This window comes from Manacus vitellinus, unplaced genomic scaffold (assembly GCF_001715985.3).
Source record: "Manacus vitellinus isolate BGI_N305 unplaced genomic scaffold, ASM171598v3 scaffold_10_pilon, whole genome shotgun sequence".
Taxonomy (NCBI): domain Eukaryota; kingdom Metazoa; phylum Chordata; class Aves; order Passeriformes; family Pipridae; genus Manacus; species Manacus vitellinus.
The window spans coordinates 4,964,341-4,983,164 of NW_021938838.1; the positions used below are offsets into that span (position 1 = coordinate 4,964,341).

Sequence of the window (18,824 nt, forward strand, 5' to 3'; positions counted from 1 at the left end):
TTATGTTTAGAAGGAAAGATTTAGAAAAAAACCCAAACAAAACCCCACCAAAAACCTGAACCCTCTGCTTGTGTTAATTTAGCCAACGTGGTTTGTACATTGAAACTTTATAACGCTAACTGTTGCCATAAATCAACAATGACAGCTTAGAAAAAGAACTGTTGGATTTCAGTATAAATTTCTTGCTACTGTATTGCCTAACAGTGAAAATGCCACAAGGGAAGCACAAAAAGCCTTTTGTCTTCATTCTGGAACCCAAGAATCCAGAAGATCCTTGTGTTGAGTTTGCAACCGATAAAGTAGAAGAACTCTTTGAATGGTACCAAAGTATCCGTGAAATCACTTGGAAAACTGCAGAAGAGGTATTGAGAAGAAATTATTCCTTGTTGTTTTTTATGATGTACTGCTATAAATTCACAATAGTTTTTATCTTTAGCTGCTCTATGATGCTAAATGTTGCTAACATGTGGTCCTTCATTCTCATGCATGTTCCAGTTTTCTGTACGTTCTATCGATGCTGTGACCCTTGTTCCATAAAATCTTTGGGGAATGGTGTGTGAATGAGCATTTTATGTAAATTTATGTTAACAGGAAGTTTTCAGCAGAGTACTGTCTGTGTTGCACCCTGCACCTCAGTGAAGGTGCTTAGTAGGCCAAAGTAGATACCATTACAATGTTACATCTGTTTACACTGGTTCATCCTGGTGTTAAGCAGCAGAAACTCAGATATCAGAATGTTCTGTTCAGAGTTGTGAATTCACTGGTGAGTATGTGTGAAATCTGACCTGCCATTCCCTAAACTCTTCTTAATCCTCTTTACTAACTCTGCTTCCTGGTGAGTGCACTGATAGGGAATTGTTTGGCTAATTATTTATTTGTAACTAATAGGCACGTTCTGGATTTCCCAGAATAGTAATATTTCCAAATATTTGCCTACAAATTCAAGGATTCTGCCAAAGTTTAGCTTCTATGTTCCTCTACTAACACTTAAAGGCACTTTTCAGGACGTGCTTTTCCTGTTCTGATGCTCTAATTTACCTCCCTGTCGTGTTTTCTAGTATTTAAGAACTCTTTTACATGACCAAAAAGTCCTTAAAATAGCTATGCTTTACTACACTCTTTCCTTTGTTGCTTTTATTCACTTTTATTGTTAAGTGGGTGATATGACTGATGGAAAATGTGTTTCAGTATCATGTTGGCTCATGCTGTTTATCTGTCATATGGAGTGGTAATGCTCTGGGGGTCGTCCTAATCCTATTTATAGCAGGCAAATTGATATCTCAAGCAGAGGGCTACAAATTCAGCAAGGGGAGAAGCAACAGGCTGTTGACCTATTGTTGGGGGAGGAGAGATAAGGTTCTTGTGCCAGGCTTTCATTTAGAAATAAAAACGAGAAAAAGAGAAACACGACCCAGAAGAAGTGTCTCTAAATTGAATGTTTTTTATGGTACAACAATGGCTCTTCAGGAGCTTGGCAGCTTTTTCTCTCTCTGTACAGTTGGAGAAGTATTAAACACTCTGTGTTCAAAGATGCTTCAAAATTCGATCTTGTCAACTGGGAGGCTTCCCTCACAGCATGGCCTCTGGAAAGTTCACATGATAGACTGCTGCATGGGGAGGGGATAAAGATGAGGAAAGGCCCTTGTTGCCAGTACAGTTAACAGGCTGAATTTTGGGGAAGGAAAAGGCATAGTGAGTTAACACTATGCTGCAATGTGATACAGGTTTGTTTTTTTTTCTAAATTAGTTTGGTTTTAAGCAGTATCTGTTATACATATGAAATAAAACTAAGCTTCATGTATCTTGTCATCTCTGCTCAATACTGACCCTTGCCATGCTTCCAGGAGTGGTTGTTCATTGCCAGCACTCCTGTTTGGTTGTCACTAGAGGGTTATGTCTAGAGATGAGTAGAAGTGATCTTTTGCTGTTTGGAGCTCTGATTACTGTTAAGCAACGTCTGAGAAACTGTGGTGGATCACTGAGTACAATGAGCTTTCTACAGCTTTTCCCCAAGGTTATTTCCAAGTCTAAATACTGTGTTCCTCTTTGCTTTTCTTAGACTTCAATGCATAATCTCTGTTTCAGTGAAACACTCTGGAAACTCATGCCTGTCTAGTTCTGATTTCCATTCCTCTTATGTTTGTCCTGTTGAGGGAATTCTTTCAGAAGGCTTACTAATAGCTGCTGCTTCATCATCTCTTGTGCCAAATCACTGTTCAGTATGGGACTCTTCTAACATGTTCTATCCTGTAGTAGCTTCTTATGTCTGAAAAACCTCCAGCCCAAATGTCTCCACTCGGGACATGTCTTGCTGCTTCCAGCAGTTCCCAGTCTTTGCTGGCAGGGAAAATTGCTCAGCTTCCATAGAGCAGGTGCTTGCAAATGTGGAAGTAGATAGTGGGTTTAGTACTGGTAATGTCAACAAGATTGCACATGATTTTCCACACAGAACATTATTGGTTTGGTGCACAAATAGAAAACTAGAGGAATGGTGCTCACAGGGTTTGAATTTAGCTGTTTGGGAGTTACTAGCAAGACTTAAGTTCTGCTCAGAATTTTAAATAAATACAGAGACACTTCACTACCCTTTGCATTTTTTTTCTGCATATATTTGCATTTATATGAGCTATAGAGTTAAGAACATAACTAAAAATAAGTTGAGTAGAACCACATTAAAAGAAAAAAAAATGTTGCCGGGATTCTGAGTAGGACTGATCAGGGAAGCAATGAAACCCTTGCTTAAAAACAACCCCAAACAACACCTTTCTCTTCCATAAAAAACCCCCAAAGCACATCCCCAACTAAAACCCAAACCCACTTGTTTATAGCCTGTTCTTGAGTTGGGTCTGAAAGTGCTTTACATCTATGCAAGTGTCTAAAGTATCAGATAGGAATCTGGGCACCAAAGAATGCTCATTAGAGTACACCCTGCAGTTACTGTACCATAATACTCAGCATATCTGTAATCTAAAACTTTGTTATGTTTTCCAGGAGAACAGAAGGAAATACTGGGAAAAGAATCAATTAATTGCTATTGAATTATCTGATCTGGTAATCTACTGCAAACCAACGAGCAAAACCAAGGACAATTTAGGTATTGTCTTTAATATTACAACTGAATTTTACTCTTCTATCTTTACAGATGTTAGTTGAGATTTTAGAACTGAAGGTAAAATCTGGCTGAACACTTGTGGTTTGTTTGTAAAAAACCTTCAAAGTGGGTTTACTGTGCATTATATGACTTTATGGCAAGAGCCTGTTTACCAGGTCTAGGCTGTTGAGATGTATGTGGCTTCATAATGTAACTGAGGTCTGTGTAGGTGCAGGTGTGGAATCTGATACTGAAAGATGTACTTTTGATTCCATTGTTTTGTCATTGCTGCTGGAGAAGCCAGCAAATGTGCTCTTTTCTTTAAGTTTCTTTGCAAATGTTTTTAATAAGCTGTCACTGCAGTTAAGACATTATAATTATAGTCATTGTTTGAGGCATTGGCTAACCCTGGCTTGCCCTTTCTTCTCCCCATTTAAACCCAGGAAGAGATGTCTCATTTAAATATGTGTTATAGTGGTCAGAAGTACATTATTAGCTATGATGAGATGAGGACATGACTATGGGCTCTTATCTGCCCTCCTGCAAAGCATGTGGCAGGCAGGCAATTTTAACTTTCAGACTTGATTCTCAACCAATTTGCCATGTCTGCCTGAAAATGGTGCCAATTATTGCATTAAAGGACAAAGCAAAACAAAGTAAAACAGTGTGTTGGTAAAAATACAGTATAAATGTCAACTTATTTCTTCCTTTGGTAACTACTTTTCTTCCTCACCCCTGTGTAGACAATCCTGATTTCAAAGAAATCCGTTCTTTTGTGGAAACCAAGGCAGAGAGCATTGTGAAGCAAAAACCAGTTGAGTTGTTGAAATACAACCTGAAGGGACTGACACGTGTCTATCCTAAAGGACAGAGGGTCGACTCATCCAACTACGACCCATTTCGCCTCTGGCTTTGTGGCTCCCAGATGGTGGCTCTTAACTTCCAAACTCCAGGTAATATTCCCTTTGAAGAAGGATCTAATCCACCTTCCATTTCCCCATGAACAAACCCCTTTCTGGCCCTTCTGTCATTCTAGTCACTGTCCTATTTATTTGTACTTCCCTTTGGGAAGGGATGTGGAAGAATTGAAGTTTGCTTTTGAACATGTGGATCGCCTTATAGAGCTGGGCCCCAAAAATGGGTCTCCAAAAGCCCTGTCTCTGAGCCAAACTAGCCCTAAACTCTAAAAGATTTATTTCACCTCGATCTCTCTGTGATAAGCAAGCAGAGATATTTACAGTAAGTTTCAGGTGTATGAATAGGTGTTCAGACACAGGGAAGGCTGTCCTCTGCTTTCTGGTGAGGGCCAACTATCTTATGACACGTTGGTAGGAAGCCAATTGTGGATGGAGATGGGGTTTTGGGGATTAAAATTGATGAAAAATAGCCTGTCAGTTTGAGTTACTGAAGAACCCGAGTCTTTGAACTTACCTTTCCAGCTCTTTCTGATAAAGTGGTGACCAGGAAGCACTGCAGAGAGGAGCCACTGGTCTGGTATTTCCTTGGCTTTATTCCAATTGGGATCTTCTGTTATGACTGTTTAATCTCTCCCTAGATAAATACATGCAATTGAACCATGCCTTGTTTTCACTTAATGGACGCACTGGCTACGTCCTGCAGCCAGAGAGCATGAGGAATGAGGACTATGACCCAATGCCAAACGACTCGAAGAGGAAATTGCAGATGATTATGACAGTGAGGGTAAATCTCTTTTGTAAATTATGGGTTTTTACCAGTCATAAATATCTATAAAACTAAAAATAAAGCTATTATATTTCAGAGCAAGATCTGACAGATTGTCAAAATACTGCTTTTAAGTGTCAGTGTGTTTGAGAACGAAACTAGCTTCACTGGTTTCCTAAAAAGAAATATATATCTTTATCATGCTAATGAAGCACATGTTTTAGGACTGAAAACACAATCCTGGGGTGATTTTTTTATAATTGTTAATAAAAACTTGAAATGAAATAACTTGCATTTCCAACCTAATAACTTCTCAATAGAAGGGTCCTATTGGAGATTGTTTTGCAGCAGACTAACTAGTTAGGAGATTTTGAGTGTGGAAGAAAAATATTTATAATGAAATAGGGAAACTAAACAGAAAAAAATAAGCTGATCTCCCTTTCATCATGTTTAATACACTATGACTTAATCTGAATTTCATTCTCATTTTTCTTCGAGAGATGGGTTTGTAATTTGAAAATTTTACCATGTTGACTTAGTGCCAAACAGGGATTGAACTTGTGTCTGTTCTCAGTTGCTGTGCAGTAAGACATGTCCTTTAAAAGTATGTTTTCTGAGAAAGAAGAAACACATTAACTGCTTTTCATTGCAGTTTAAAGACAAGTTAAACAGGGGCTGTGAATGCAAAGGAGAAGTGTCTAGAAATAGGTATGTAATAAAGACCAAAGAAAGATAACAAAACTTATGCTACAGGCCTGGTCTGGAACTGCATATTGTGTGTAATGAATGTCAGCTGCAGTATCTTACAATGAAAATCACTGGGTTACCCAAACAATAGTTATTTGTTGCACAGATAGTATGTTTAATACATGCAAACATATTCAAGAAAGAGAGCGTGTGCTTTTCCATGTTCTTCTGGATTTTTTCCCCCCCTCTAGTTCTGCAGGATGTCTTCTGTTCAGAAATAATGGTGCCAAGTTTCCTTTGGAGGTGGTTATAATTTCGAGTTGCTTTTGCAGGTTTTGGGTGCTCGTCATCTCCCTAAACTCGGTAGAAGCATCGCTTGTCCCTTTGTAGAGGTTGAAATCTGTGGGGCTGAATATGATAACAGCAAATTCAAGACAACAGTTGTGAGTGAGTATCTGTGGCTTTCTGTGTTGTAAGGATGTGGTTATACTTCCAGTGTACTTAAATAAAGTGAGTAGGCAGGGGATGACCATGTATTTATGTTGTCTGTAATTGGCCAGCAACTTATACTATAGGGAGGAGTAGGTTAACTGTTGCTCTGCACTGATAAGTCATACAGTCTTATTCTCTTGCTTGCCTCAGGGCCAGTTAATTTGAGAAACTTCCATGTATATCAAGTCTTGAAAAAATAGTACTGTTGCAGTTTGGAAAAAAAAGAAGTCCCATTCTGTTATGTTTTTACCTGTGCATAAGTTTGTGTATTTGCATATTTTAAAAAATTGCTGTCTTGAAAGTGCCTCCAACAGTGCTAGTCAGTTCCCAAAAGTCTGGCCCAAATAGAGAGTTACTACTGTGAGATCCAGACTATGTTTATTTAAACTCAGCTTCTAAGACTGGCACCCCCTGGGAGACAGCTTGGGTGTGTAGGGCTGTAAAATAGTATAACTTGCAATGCAAGAGAAGTTTGATCAAAGCTCACTCCTGGAGAGTTCTGGACAAGGGATGTGTGTTTGTAAATGAGCTTCATTTAAGTGCCATGGGGCAATATCTCAGCCACTTCATATTTTACCATTTAATATTTCTGGATACAGCAGTTTTCCTCTGGTAAATAACAGGCTTTGGTTCTGAGTATCCAAACCAGTAATACCAGTGGAAAAGAAACACAAAAGCAGGAGCAAGAATGTGCATTGTGGCTCTTTGGTACTTCAGAGAAGAGGATTATGGTGTAAACTTTTTGTGGGAAGTGACCAAGACTTTAGAGAGCAAACTTCCTGGCTGTGTCACATATACCAAATGTTGGTGTTCTGTACATGGCTCCATGTACCCTGGGTCAGGGTACATGTAGTGCTTTTCCTGCTTTTTATTTGCTCACATATGGAATGTAAGGCTTATGAGTATGAGCTATTAATTAACCTTTTTTTTTTTTAAACAAATACATGTCCAAGGGGCTTTTATATGGTTAAATACAAATAATAACTTTCCTTAATGGATTTTCATCCCTGCCTTGTTTCGTCCTATGTCTCCCACCAAGTAAACAAATACAAACCTTTTGAAGCAAGGTTACAACATGAGACAGATGGTAAATAGGATTTTTGGGCCTTTGTATCTTAGGAAATGTCCTGGGATACATACCCATATGTGAATGAGGTGAATTTACTGCTCTATACTGCAATGTTTCCCCTTTCCCTACAGATGACAATGGCCTGAATCCAGTTTGGGCACCCTGTGCAGAGCAAGTGAAATTTGAGATTTACGATCCAAACCTGGCGTTTCTGCGCTTTGTTGTTTACGAGGAGGACATGTTCAGTGATCCCAATTTCTTAGCACACGCCACTTTTCCCATCAAAGGAATCAAATCAGGTAGGATCAGTGGTTACAATGAGGGGCTGTGTCAGAAAGGTGCTGTTCAGCATTGTTGTACTGTGACTTCCTCTGCGGTGCTGGACTCTCTCCTTCCTCCATGAACCTGACTTACTCTTGCTTTAGTTTTCAAGAGCATGTGAAGTCAGGAGTTTCTCAATTTTGCCATTCTTGCCTTTTGCTCCTCTCTAACTGCCATAGCAAAGCCTGCTCTCAGCAGTGGAGTGTTTGAGCACTGAAAGAATCCCCTCAGGACTGTGTGCACCTTTTTTGTGGCTGCACATGACCCTTTGCCTTGGCTGTAATTGTCCTTTGTGTATGTTCCCCCCACCCCAGGTTTCAGGGCAGTCCCTCTCAAGAACGGCTACAGTGAAGATATCGAGCTGGCCTCGCTTCTGGTTCACTGTGAAATGCAGCAAGTTCTGGTGAGAACCACTGTTTGTTTGGTTTTTTTTTTGTGCACTTAGCATGTATGTTATCAGTACTTTGTGGAAACCAGGAACTGAGGATTTAGTTTTCTGTTCTGTGTCTGATGTGTTACTGTCAGGCATTTCTTCTGCAGGTACCGGGGAAGACAAATAGCACAAATTGAGTTACTCTCCCTCTGGGTGGACAGATTACATGGTTGTTAAAAGAAATAATGCATAAACAAAGCATCATTACCTCCACTAGTTTTTGCTGTAACAGCATGGTCGTTGTCATTCCCTGTTAACTGAGTGATGCCATGCAAAGCTAGCTAAAATCAGCTTTGACTTCATAGAATAACCTTTTTTTTAAAGGTCCTACATAAAAAGAAATCACTTTAGCAAGAGAAGATACTAATTTCTTCCACTATTTCATGAAAATAAACAACCCATCAAGTGGAAGACATATCTGGTCCCTACAGAAGTGCTAATCTGCTTCTTTTAAGCCTCTGTAAAACACTTACTTGATGTACTTGTATTTTAAAACACATAGGGGAAGAATAATGATGCATCCTTGCTCATGAAGCCAGGCATTAAAGTGGCTGATCTGTGAGTGGTGTGTGTTGGTGTTCCAAAGGTGCTGTTGTATAACTTGATCTGAAGCAGGATTATTCTCAGACTCTTTCTCAATAATATTTTATGTAATTTAAATACACTTGCATAGAGGCCATGTGATGAAAGTTTAAAGATTCTTCTGGGAAGTGGCTATTTCAGGGTGCTTTCCAGCACCCTTCAGATTCAGAGAAAAAAAAAATACAACTTCTTATTTGTAACCTTTTGCAACCATCCAGGCCTACACTGCACTTTACACCAGTGTACATTGTTTTTCTGACTAAAACCCCAAATTCTGGGAACTGTAAGTCATAATGTCTCTGAAGGGATTTGTACCTGCAGTTGCAAACGCTGAACTGGAAGTGGCTGAGTTCAGTCACATTGTTCTGCCCAAAGGAGTGTCAACCTTTTTCAAACATCCTTTGTGGAGGTTTTTACAAAGCCACCTTGTAACACATGATGTAAAGTGACTGTGCAATGAGTGTTTGACAGCCATGGTAGGTTCTTTCTGTGGGTCCTGAGGGCAGGAGAGGGCTGGAAGCTGAGACAAGAGGGCTGTGTGTGTGTAAACAAGAGAACTGTGTCCTTTAAAGATAATATTTAAATTGTTCATATTTCATGAACACGAATCTGACAGAGGCCTGGTAAACTGCTGGGTTTTGGCTTGCTGCCTTTGAGAAAACTGACAGCAACTCACCATTGCCTAATGCTGAGCATGGACATCACTTGTGGATACACTGGGAATCCCTCCTGCTGTGGTTTGTCTTCAGGAATTCAGATCACTATTTGCCTGGGGCAGGAGCAGCTCTAACAGTGATGTTCAGAGCAGCAGAGTGTCTCCCAATCTGTCAGACTGAGCCCTTTGACCATAGCATGTTTCACACAAAGAAACACACAAACAGAAGCCCCTTTTGCTTGTTAAGCCAAATGAAGATGCAGCTCAGCTTTGTATTTTACAATGTCTGATGTCTCTGGGTGGTATTGCAGTGGAAGGAGAACTTTCACAAATTTTCCCTTTTGTTTGGCAGTCTGCAACAAACCCGGACTTGCTGTAGTTATCAGCTCTAGAACTTCTGGCAGATCATTCAGGAAGCACCAGAAAAGATCAAGGCTGTCTCTGTTCTTCTACCTCTTTTTAAAAAATGATGACCATCCATAAAGTGATACCATTTAATAACAGGCCTGTTTATATACAGAGCCCATCTGCATACACTTGGAGATGAAATACAGAATTATAAAGAGGAATTACAGATGGCTGTGGAATTTCTCAGGAACAGAGAAGCAAAAATATTGTAGACGTAAGCATGCACATTTGAGAGCTTTAATGAGGGGCCTTATGCAGTTCCTGTAGAAGTTAAACAGTTTTCTTGATATTGTAGAAATACTGAGGTGGTTGTTGCATTTAAAAGCATGTCTTATTTGCTTGAAAATCGATTTACTTCTGTCAGAAAGTGTGTGTATCTCTTCAGTATTTTCTGATTACAATCTGCCTCAATGGTCCATATGTTTTTGACATAAAGATTGAAGTGGACATTCTTAAATGCAGTTTTAAGGTCTACCTTTGTGGATACATTTATTTACAAGAACTAATAGTAGTACATATGCATCTTGATGATTACACCTGCAAATTGGTAATTAGCAATCTGCATTTCCTTTGTGATTTGGGAATACAGAGTTTCCTACTGCTTTACAAACAAAAATTAAATAAATTACTTTTTAAATCTTAATCAGTAGCATAGCACTGAGGCTGTTTCAGTTGCTTCAACCCATGCCTGTGTAGGAGTGTGTTTCAGGAAGAAAAAGAGGGTTTAGGAAAGGATCTTGTTCCTTCCTGTAAGTGAAACTCCCTGGGTGTGTTGGTAACCTATCAGTTTTCCTAGATCTGGACTGAATGCAGAAAGAGTCAGTCTTATTAGTATGCAGCCTTTGAAAATGTTTGGATTTATTACATTTATTGATTGCATGTCATTTCTTGTAGAATGAGTATCTTGTTTTGCTGCTGATGTGAAGATTAAGACTTCAGTCCTGCCAGTTCTATTCCCCACTAGTAACTCTATAAAGAGACAGCTTTGCCATCCAAAGTTTTGAAGTATTAAAATAATTTGGAGTCCTAAAGGGAATAATTATGATTGTTTTATGCTTGTGGAATATATTGAGACCTACTGTGGGCCACATGCAACAACAGAAAATCAGACATAGTCAGTTGTTCTGCAAGTACTGAATTGCCATAGCTACAGAGAAATACAGGAGCTGTCCTTCTCTCTTGACCATCTGGGTACTTGCTGCTATTAGGGGTCCTATTTACTAGTCAGTATTTTGACCTTTAGTCTAGATTTCAGTAGACAATCCCCAGGATTGACAGTTTGTTGCATAATACACAAATATGATGGAAGAGCCAAAAAATAAACTTTAAAAAAAGTATAGTTAATGCTGTTATAATCTGATAACTCACCATGATACACTATTTTCTGTTCTTTCCTCAAGAGACTGACATACATTATTAGAGAAAAACATTCCAACAGAAGTGTTTAGATGCACCCAAGTCATGACCTGTGCTAGAATGTCCCTGACACCCTTGTGAGAGGGGCTGCTGGCTTTTTTCAGTGCTTTCTAAGTTAGTTTATTTCCATAAACATTCCAGAAACATGTTATCAAACCAATTTTATAAAACATTCTACACAGTTATTAAATTGTGTTTAAGAAACAAAATAATCCCCCAAACTATAAATATTTGGTGCCATTTTGGGTGTGTGTCTTACAAGTCACCTTGATTTCCAATATTCTTTTGAAGGAGAGTGAAGAAGAGCTTTATTCCTCCTGTCGGCAGCTTCGGAAGCGCCAGGAGGAGCTTAACAACCAGCTGTTCCTTTATGATACCCACATGAATTTAAGGAATCCTAACAGAGATGCAATATTGAAGGAATTCAGTGTGAATGAGCACAAACTACAGATATATCAAGAGACGTGTAACCGCAGGTGGGTTGATAATCGTTCTCCTTTCCAAGGCAGCTCTATCTACACATGAGCTGTGGTAAGGAAACCTCAGATGTATCAAAATGAGCATCTAAAGAGTGGTGAGGGCAGAATGAGCTCATCTGAAGCGAGGAAGGGCTGCAGAGAAGCCAGGCTGGGCTGGGAGCCACTAGAGGCCAGCAGAAGCTGTGCAATGTCTGCTCAGTGGCATCTCAGCTTCAGTGATCACAGCGAGACGTGTAATCCTGTGAGGTTTTATATTCCTCTCTTCTGCTTTCCAGGAGGAAAGTCTGGAAGTATATACAGACAAATAAACCTACCCCTTCACTCTTTCTACACTGTCAAAATTATGTCCCTGGAAATGTCCTGAGCATATTAGATGTGTAGGAACAGAGGATGCTTCCAGATACACAAACCACAAAAGATAAAACCAGTATTGAGTTGTAACAGCATTGCACTGTCAGTTCAGTACATTATCCAGAGCTTAGTGGAGGGTTCTTTCTCCTTTGCTGCCATCTTTGGGATGAGTGTGAAGGAGACAGAAAGAGGCTTCATGTACCAGGAGAAAGTCTTGAGTAGATCTCATGACTTGAAGTATTCTTGTCCTTTTTTATGTGTACTGAACAGCTGCATGAATCACTGGTTTACTCCCATTTATTGAGGAAAAAAATTGCAATGCTTCTTGCTGATACATCACTCATTTTGGTATCTAGATTGAATTTGGTAGACTGTTTTCCTCTGAGAAATTCCTACTAGACTGAACATTTTCCTTTTCTTTTCCCTTAAGATTAAAGGAGAAGAAAGTCAGTAACAGCAAATTCTACTCTTAAAGGCCATCATTCTTTAAGGCTGCTTTATGGTGCGATTCAGGAAGAGATTAATTTGTCCTGGTCATCCTACTCAATGCTGGTCTCATCAGATGGAATGACTGGAAGAAGAGGAGGAAGAGGAACGATGGGTTTCCTTGAGAATTTCTTATTATAAGAAAAACTGGTTTAATTCCTAATAATTTATATTCTGTACAAAGCATATCCTCTGTGCAAGCCAGAGCTTCTGTGTATTCAAGATTTTTAAAACTTGAGGACATGTAGTTGGATAGACCTCACTTCTTATTATCAATACCTGAAGTACAACTCATCTCCTATATTTGTGTATGCAGGCTGTAGATAAGACATTCACAACCACTTTCATGCATGGAATCACACCACTTTAACAACCTGGCTCCTCAAGATTAACTAGCAGTGAGTTTTTAATTTATTAAATGCTGTAAAAGCACTTCTACACCAGCATTGTCACCTCATGTATGTTACAGTCCCTGGGGATTGTGCTTCTGATACTGTATAAAATATTTTGGGCAGCTGATAGCTTGTACCTTATTGTCTCTTATTAAAAGTTTTCTGTTGCATTTTTGAGAACAAGATAATATGTTAATTTTGTTGAAAGCAAATAGCCTTTTGTCACTGTAGTTGTGTTCTTCCTGTTGAACTCTGTAAAGGTTTAAGAAAGGAGCAATGTGTGAACCTCTGTTCACAGCCCCTATGAACTTATGTCACAGCCTCAAGGCACTGGAAGGAAAAGTTTTAAGATATGCAGTAGGAGATATCTGTTTGTTTGCAGCAAGGGAAGGTATTTGAAATTCTGAGTAGCATTTAATTTGTATAGTATCATTTTTGCAGATCCTTTCAGCTGCTAATGTGCTTAGAAATGAATTTTTAAATGAACTGTCAATTTTTAATCTTGCAATTCTACTTAGACGATAGTCAAATGATAGTGTTCTGTAAATGCAGACCATTTTCCCAAAATGTAACTAATCCAAGAATGATAGTGTGCACAAATGTAGAGGTACATCATTCTTGTGCCTTTAATCAAATCAAGAGCATGGAGCTACAGATGAGAAAACCTGTTAGATTAGCAAGTGCGTTTTCCTGCCAGAGCAGAACTAAAGTCCTTTGATGGAATATTTAACAGCAGTTGTCATAATTTGTGTATGTGTTGGTCCTTTGTGCTAGCACTGTTTTACTGCTATCAAATTTCTAGTTGCCTTATCTCTGCATGGGTGGAGTTTTGCTGTCTATGTTCCCGACTTCAGCTTTCAAATGTGTGCAGAGGAGTTTAGTTGTCAGCCTGAATGGCTGCCTGAGGCATCAGATGCTGCATACATAGTGCTGTATTTCTGATCACAGAGGACTTGCTTGGATTTGGGATTCATGGCCTGATGCAGCTGCCTCAGCAATTTTCAGTTTCTCTTGCTCCCCACGCTGTGACTTCTGTTGTTTGAAGAGGCTCTTAATTGATGCCATTGTGCATTCACAGATGATGGTTTGAGGAACCCCCTTGAGGTTTTAGCTGTTCTGTAAAGACAGTCTTGTCTCAAAGTTGAAAGTATTATAATAGTGTATCCCACAATGGGGTGGCTTTTGTAAATTTTTTATTATAAAGAAATTAATTACTAATCACTCAGCTGAAAAACAGAGCAAAGTTAAAGGCGACTCTCTGCTTTTCATCCTCCTGCCTGAAATCTCTTCAGTACCCACCTGTGATTGACCTGTTCAAGGACTAGATGGGTGCAAACCTCCCTCAGACAAAGCAAAAAATCACATCAACAGTAGATTTGGGAGGTGGAGCTGTAGCCTAGGCTGCTGTATAAAGCTGGTCTTACCTGCAGTATCCAGGTCTAGTGAGGTGATCCAGTGCTGTCCCTCGAGGTGGGGGGTCACCTTTGGTGTGCACATATTCTGCAGCATGTTCCAGGATGTGCTTAGTTTGTCATATGATCAGTTCCTGTGCTATATATTTCAGTCAACAGCCTCTATGATTGCTATGTAGTCCTGTGAGAACTCTGTGTTGTCAGTGTTGATCAGACAAGGTGGCCCAAAGCCTTGTCTGGAAGGCCCTGAGGTTGTCGCTGCTGTAGGATGAGATTCATGGGCAGCCGGCTACCAGCAAGGTTTGGACTGATCACAAAAACTAGACTACAAGATGCCAGAGCTTAGGAAACTCAGACCTAGAGATGGAGGCTGTTGCTGTGGTGAGGTTTTTGTTCTGTTTGTGGGCACTTCTTCTAAAGCTCAATTCCAGAGCAGACACAAGCAAACTGTCCCTTCGTCCTGGCTTCCTTCGTTGGTATTCCTGACACAGGACAACCATTGTGTGATAGACACAGGAGTTCCTTGTGCTGTTGTTGTGCAAATATTTAAGAATTAGCACATTTTGTAGTCCTTTAAAAAGTCCTGTGCACATTCTCCATGCATATGTGATGTCAGAAGTTATGAGGCACTCCTTCAGTATTTATGAAAATGCATTTTGTTTTACAGTAAGACTTTTCCCCAGAGTATGATGTTACACTGTATGCAGAATGAAAATACTGTTTTGACTGTTTTGTTGATTTGCTAATGATGGGCAAGGCTGTATTCTAACTCTTCCTTGGTTTCTTGCATTCTGTTTTAATCCAAGATCTCACCTCTCAGTTCTTTGTCAGGGCAGACTCTGTAGCAACTTTTTCACAATTGCAACTGTTTGAATACCAAAGTAAGTCTGAATGTGTGTGCTAATTTTTTAATCCAGGAGGAAAAACATTTATAAATTTTTGAAGTTAACAATTGTTAAATTGTTATATTCTTATCGGAACTGTTTTAAATCACTGAAATAACTTATTAAAATAAATAATTTTTGATATCTCAGCTGTGATGTGAATGATGCCAGATGCTGCTTTGTTTAAGTATTGCTCGTTGAATTTCATGAATTTGCCATCATTTGAAACAGTGAGTGAGTTCTTACTGAAATGTGGTCTGCTGGTGTGTTATGGCATGTTCTGCTGGAGGTTGGAAGAAGGGCAGTTCTGTGTTTTTAAGATGAACTGACTTAATGATTGTTTCTGTAGACATGGTTATTGTTGCACTTCCATCTGCCTGCAAACACAGAGGGCAGAAGGAAAAGGTCAAGGATCATGTTTAACTTGTGACTCCTACCCGACCTTTTTCAGTGAGAGCTAGATATAAACTTCAGCCCCAGTGAGAATCAGATTTGGATGAACTTGAACAAAAAACTCTGAAAGAGGCAGAGATTGAGTTGCTGGTAATTTGGAAGAACAGTAATCTTGATGTTTACCAAATCTTGATGTTTATTCTTTCTGCCCATTAGTTTGCGTGGGCAGAGGTGCTGCTGGGGGAATGCACACTCTCCTTATGTTGTGATTTTTTATAATTGTTGGGAGTCTTGGGAAAAAAATTTTCTCGGTCTTTTGATAAAAATTATATGCTTATTGAACATGAGTCAATATGAGATGTCTGCAGCCTACTTCTTCTAGGTCATTAGATAGGCTAAAGAGTCTTTGTCACCTTTCCATTTGTGAGTATTGCTATGCATGAGCTCTGCAGTCCAAAATATTGCTTTATTTAGGTGTTTTGTTGCCTGTATTCATGTTTTTCCCACCCCAATGCATCTTTATGTTTCTCTGTTGAAAGCACTTTGTTAGTTCTGCAGTTCTCTCGATGGTGAGATGGTGTGAGCTGTGTACCAGGTGTTATCTTTGAATTCTTCAAACCAGTTGTAGAAATCTGAATGTGGAGTGAAAGCTGAAGTGCAGTGTTTGAATTCTGCTATAGTCATGTGTCAGTGTTTCCAAGTGCAGTCCAACTAGTTGGCTTGGTTCCAGACTGAAATTCCATTTATATCATTAGAAATAGAAGTTACAGATAATGAAAATTAACCTTCAGAATCAGTTCAGAGACAAATTTATCCTCTGACCCATAACAGTATTTGTAAACATGCACAGCTATTAGTTTTAAAAGAATTTAAATTAAAATAAAAGCAGTTTAATTAATTGCTAGTCTACATTTTTAGCTTTACTCCAGTAAAACTGGGAACCATGAGCTTGACTAAAATAAAGCAGAAGTAGTTTCCTTAACACTTATATACTCCTGAATTGCAGTTTATCCCCAGATCTTTTACAATATGTATAAATTATCAGTGTTCAGGACACTTTTCTCTGAAGATCACATCATGAATTATTAAATATGCCACTATATTTTGGAAAGTATATGGAAATAAGTAATAAATAGAAATGAAGGAACATTAGGTTTCTTAGGAGAAGGCACTATAAAATCTGATCTACTTTAAAGTTGATTAAAAATCCAAAATAAATATATTTAAATACACATTAGAAGTATAAGTTGTTCATGTGTATATGGCAAATTTGTACCTTGATGTGCTGTGTCTGTGACATTAAGCAGCTGACTGAGGATTCTATTCACTTGAAACAGCAGCATCATTCTTTATAGTGAGGCACGTATCAATTGTTCAGTAATTTTGAGGACTAGGAAAAAATGAATCTGTGCTATAATTTCATTCTGCTTTTTCAGTTTTTAGATGTGTTTCTGGTAATTCAGTTTCAGGAAAACAGGCGAAAAATTAAAATTTGAAAATAGACACGACACTTGAATTAATTACCTTGATTTACTCTGCTGTTCATGCAAGAGGAGTAATAACAAAAAAAAAAAAACAACCTGGAAGAAGGAGAGAGAATTCTCATTGTAAAATACTTAGAATGGAGCAGCTGTGACTGGCTTTACATGGATGTAATTTCCAAGCAATTTTAGAGTCTCTCCTTAAGCTGCAGATTGCCTGTTTTCCTTTTGGAAAGAGGAGAAGTGTCCTTCACTTCCTCTGTAGTCAGGATGGTGGTTTTTTTTACTAGATGAAGGTGACTGACAGGGATTTCCCAGTGCACTGTTGATGGCTCTGCTCACCCCTGCCAAGCACTGCCAGTGTCTCCCCACAAGTACCTGATTTACTCCCATGTGCTCCAGCACAGTCGTGGGCCATTAGGACAAAAAAGTGCCCCCTGCTCTGTTAGTGGTGAGGACTTCTGTCCTTGACTCCAGATGGATGAAAAGGTTCATGGATTGAGCTCAGCTGCTGCAGGACTTCTGATATTTGTGGTTTTGTTGGGCTTTTTTTTTGGCTGCTCAGGACCTTCTGCTGCTGTTGTACCTCAAAAGCTGCCCAGGGCTTGAGCCTCAGCTGGTATTGACAGCGTGGATTTAGGATTCATGGCCTAAGGAACCTTTCATAGATTTTTTTTTTTTCCAACCCCACCGTTGAGATAATTATAAATAGCAGTAGCTGAGTTTTGCTAAAAGATTGCAAACAGCAGAGGAAATTCCCCAGGGGCACAGGGATTAGGTTCCGTATCTTAAAAAGATTTTTTTTTTTACAAGATGTAGCATGAAATACTGTTTCTTGTGCAATTTCTTGTACATTTTGGTTTTGTCTTCTGCTGGCATCAAAATTTCTTAATCTATTTCTGATAACATTGTGTCAAACCCAGAGAACTTAAAGGGGAAAACAAAGTGGTTTCCACTTGGAAGAAAAAAAAGACTGTTGGAAAGAGAACAGCAGCCCAGTGCTTTCATGAGGTCACGGCTGTCTTCTTTCTGTTTTATTAAAAAGAAGGTTTCTTCTTTCTGCAGCTGATGGTGTATATTAATGACTTCTGGAGCGTGGCCCTTCTGCCATCAGCACTCAGTTGGAGGCACATAAGCTCTTTATAACAGAGTGCAACACTCCTGCTACACAAACAGTTTATTTGCTATTAGAGAAAAAAAAAAGTGAGTTCTCTCTTGAACTGTCCCTCAAGCTAAGTATTAAATTTAGCTTCTTTTATGGTGTACTTACTGGTAGGGGAATGAAGGAGAAAAGTTAGATTTCAGGCAAGACAATACAAAAAAGTTACCAATACCATGGGTTTATTTTCTTCTTAAGGTAAATTTCTCTGGAAGGGAACTCAAAAGTAGAAAAATAATGCTGTCTCCAGTCATTATTAACTACAAAACCCTCCATCTTCTAAGCAGGGGTGGCAGTGGACTTTTTAGTTTGGTTCCTCTATTTAAGCACTCTTGTTTTCTGAGAATCCTTTAACAGTGCAGCAGAACTACTGTCTGCCTCTTCCTCTTCACTTCCCCATTTCATTTGCAGCAGAGTGTAACAACTGAAGTAACTGGAAGTTATGGTTAATTTAAGAGCAGTGTAGTTTCAGCTATTAAAATGGAAAGACTAAAGTCTGAAGAGGAGTGTGAAATTCTTGAAGGACTCCCCTTTTATCAAGGGGTACAGAAACTGTAATGTTGATGGGTTAAGTGAAAACAACTGTATTTTAATATTTGAGGTGGTTTCTGTTTCTCTTCCTATATTAAACTGACAGAGGGAGTTGCTTGGGACAGTAGTGACCTGTACTTAACAAGGTCTTATCTTCTATTCTTAAAACTCCATAAAATTATGAGTTTCCTTGTAGCAAGTGTTTATCTTCCTACTACAAAGGTAAAGTTCTATTCAAATTGTGTCAGGTGTTAAAGAAATATTATTAAAGCTAAAAACGCTTTATAAACAGTGGAACATGAGTGTAATCACTTACCAAATGTCTTTGATGGAGTCTTTGTTTAACTATTCAGTAATGCTGGGGAGAATCATAGGTTTTATTTATGAATGCACTTTAGGTAGCTCATTCATTTTAAACA

The 18,824-nt window shown here is 38.9% G+C and overlaps 1 protein-coding gene across 2 annotated transcripts in view; it reads left to right on the forward strand.

Moving 5' to 3' along the window:
- PLCG2 (phospholipase C gamma 2) overlaps positions 1-14,996 on the forward strand; it is a 52,627-nt gene extending 37,631 nt beyond the window's left edge. For both annotated transcript variants that reach the window (XM_018083787.2, XM_018083793.2), the window contains exons 25-33: positions 205-362; positions 2,992-3,094; positions 3,835-4,044; positions 4,647-4,792; positions 5,794-5,908; positions 7,154-7,321; positions 7,658-7,746; positions 11,129-11,313; positions 12,098-14,996. In XM_018083787.2, coding sequence (XP_017939276.1) covers positions 205-362; positions 2,992-3,094; positions 3,835-4,044; positions 4,647-4,792; positions 5,794-5,908; positions 7,154-7,321; positions 7,658-7,746; positions 11,129-11,313; positions 12,098-12,140 — 1,217 coding nt within the window. In that variant the 3' untranslated portion in view covers positions 12,141-14,996. The remainder of the gene's footprint in view (positions 1-204; positions 363-2,991; positions 3,095-3,834; positions 4,045-4,646; positions 4,793-5,793; positions 5,909-7,153; positions 7,322-7,657; positions 7,747-11,128; positions 11,314-12,097) is intronic.
- The last annotated feature ends 3,828 nt before the right edge of the window (positions 14,997-18,824 follow it).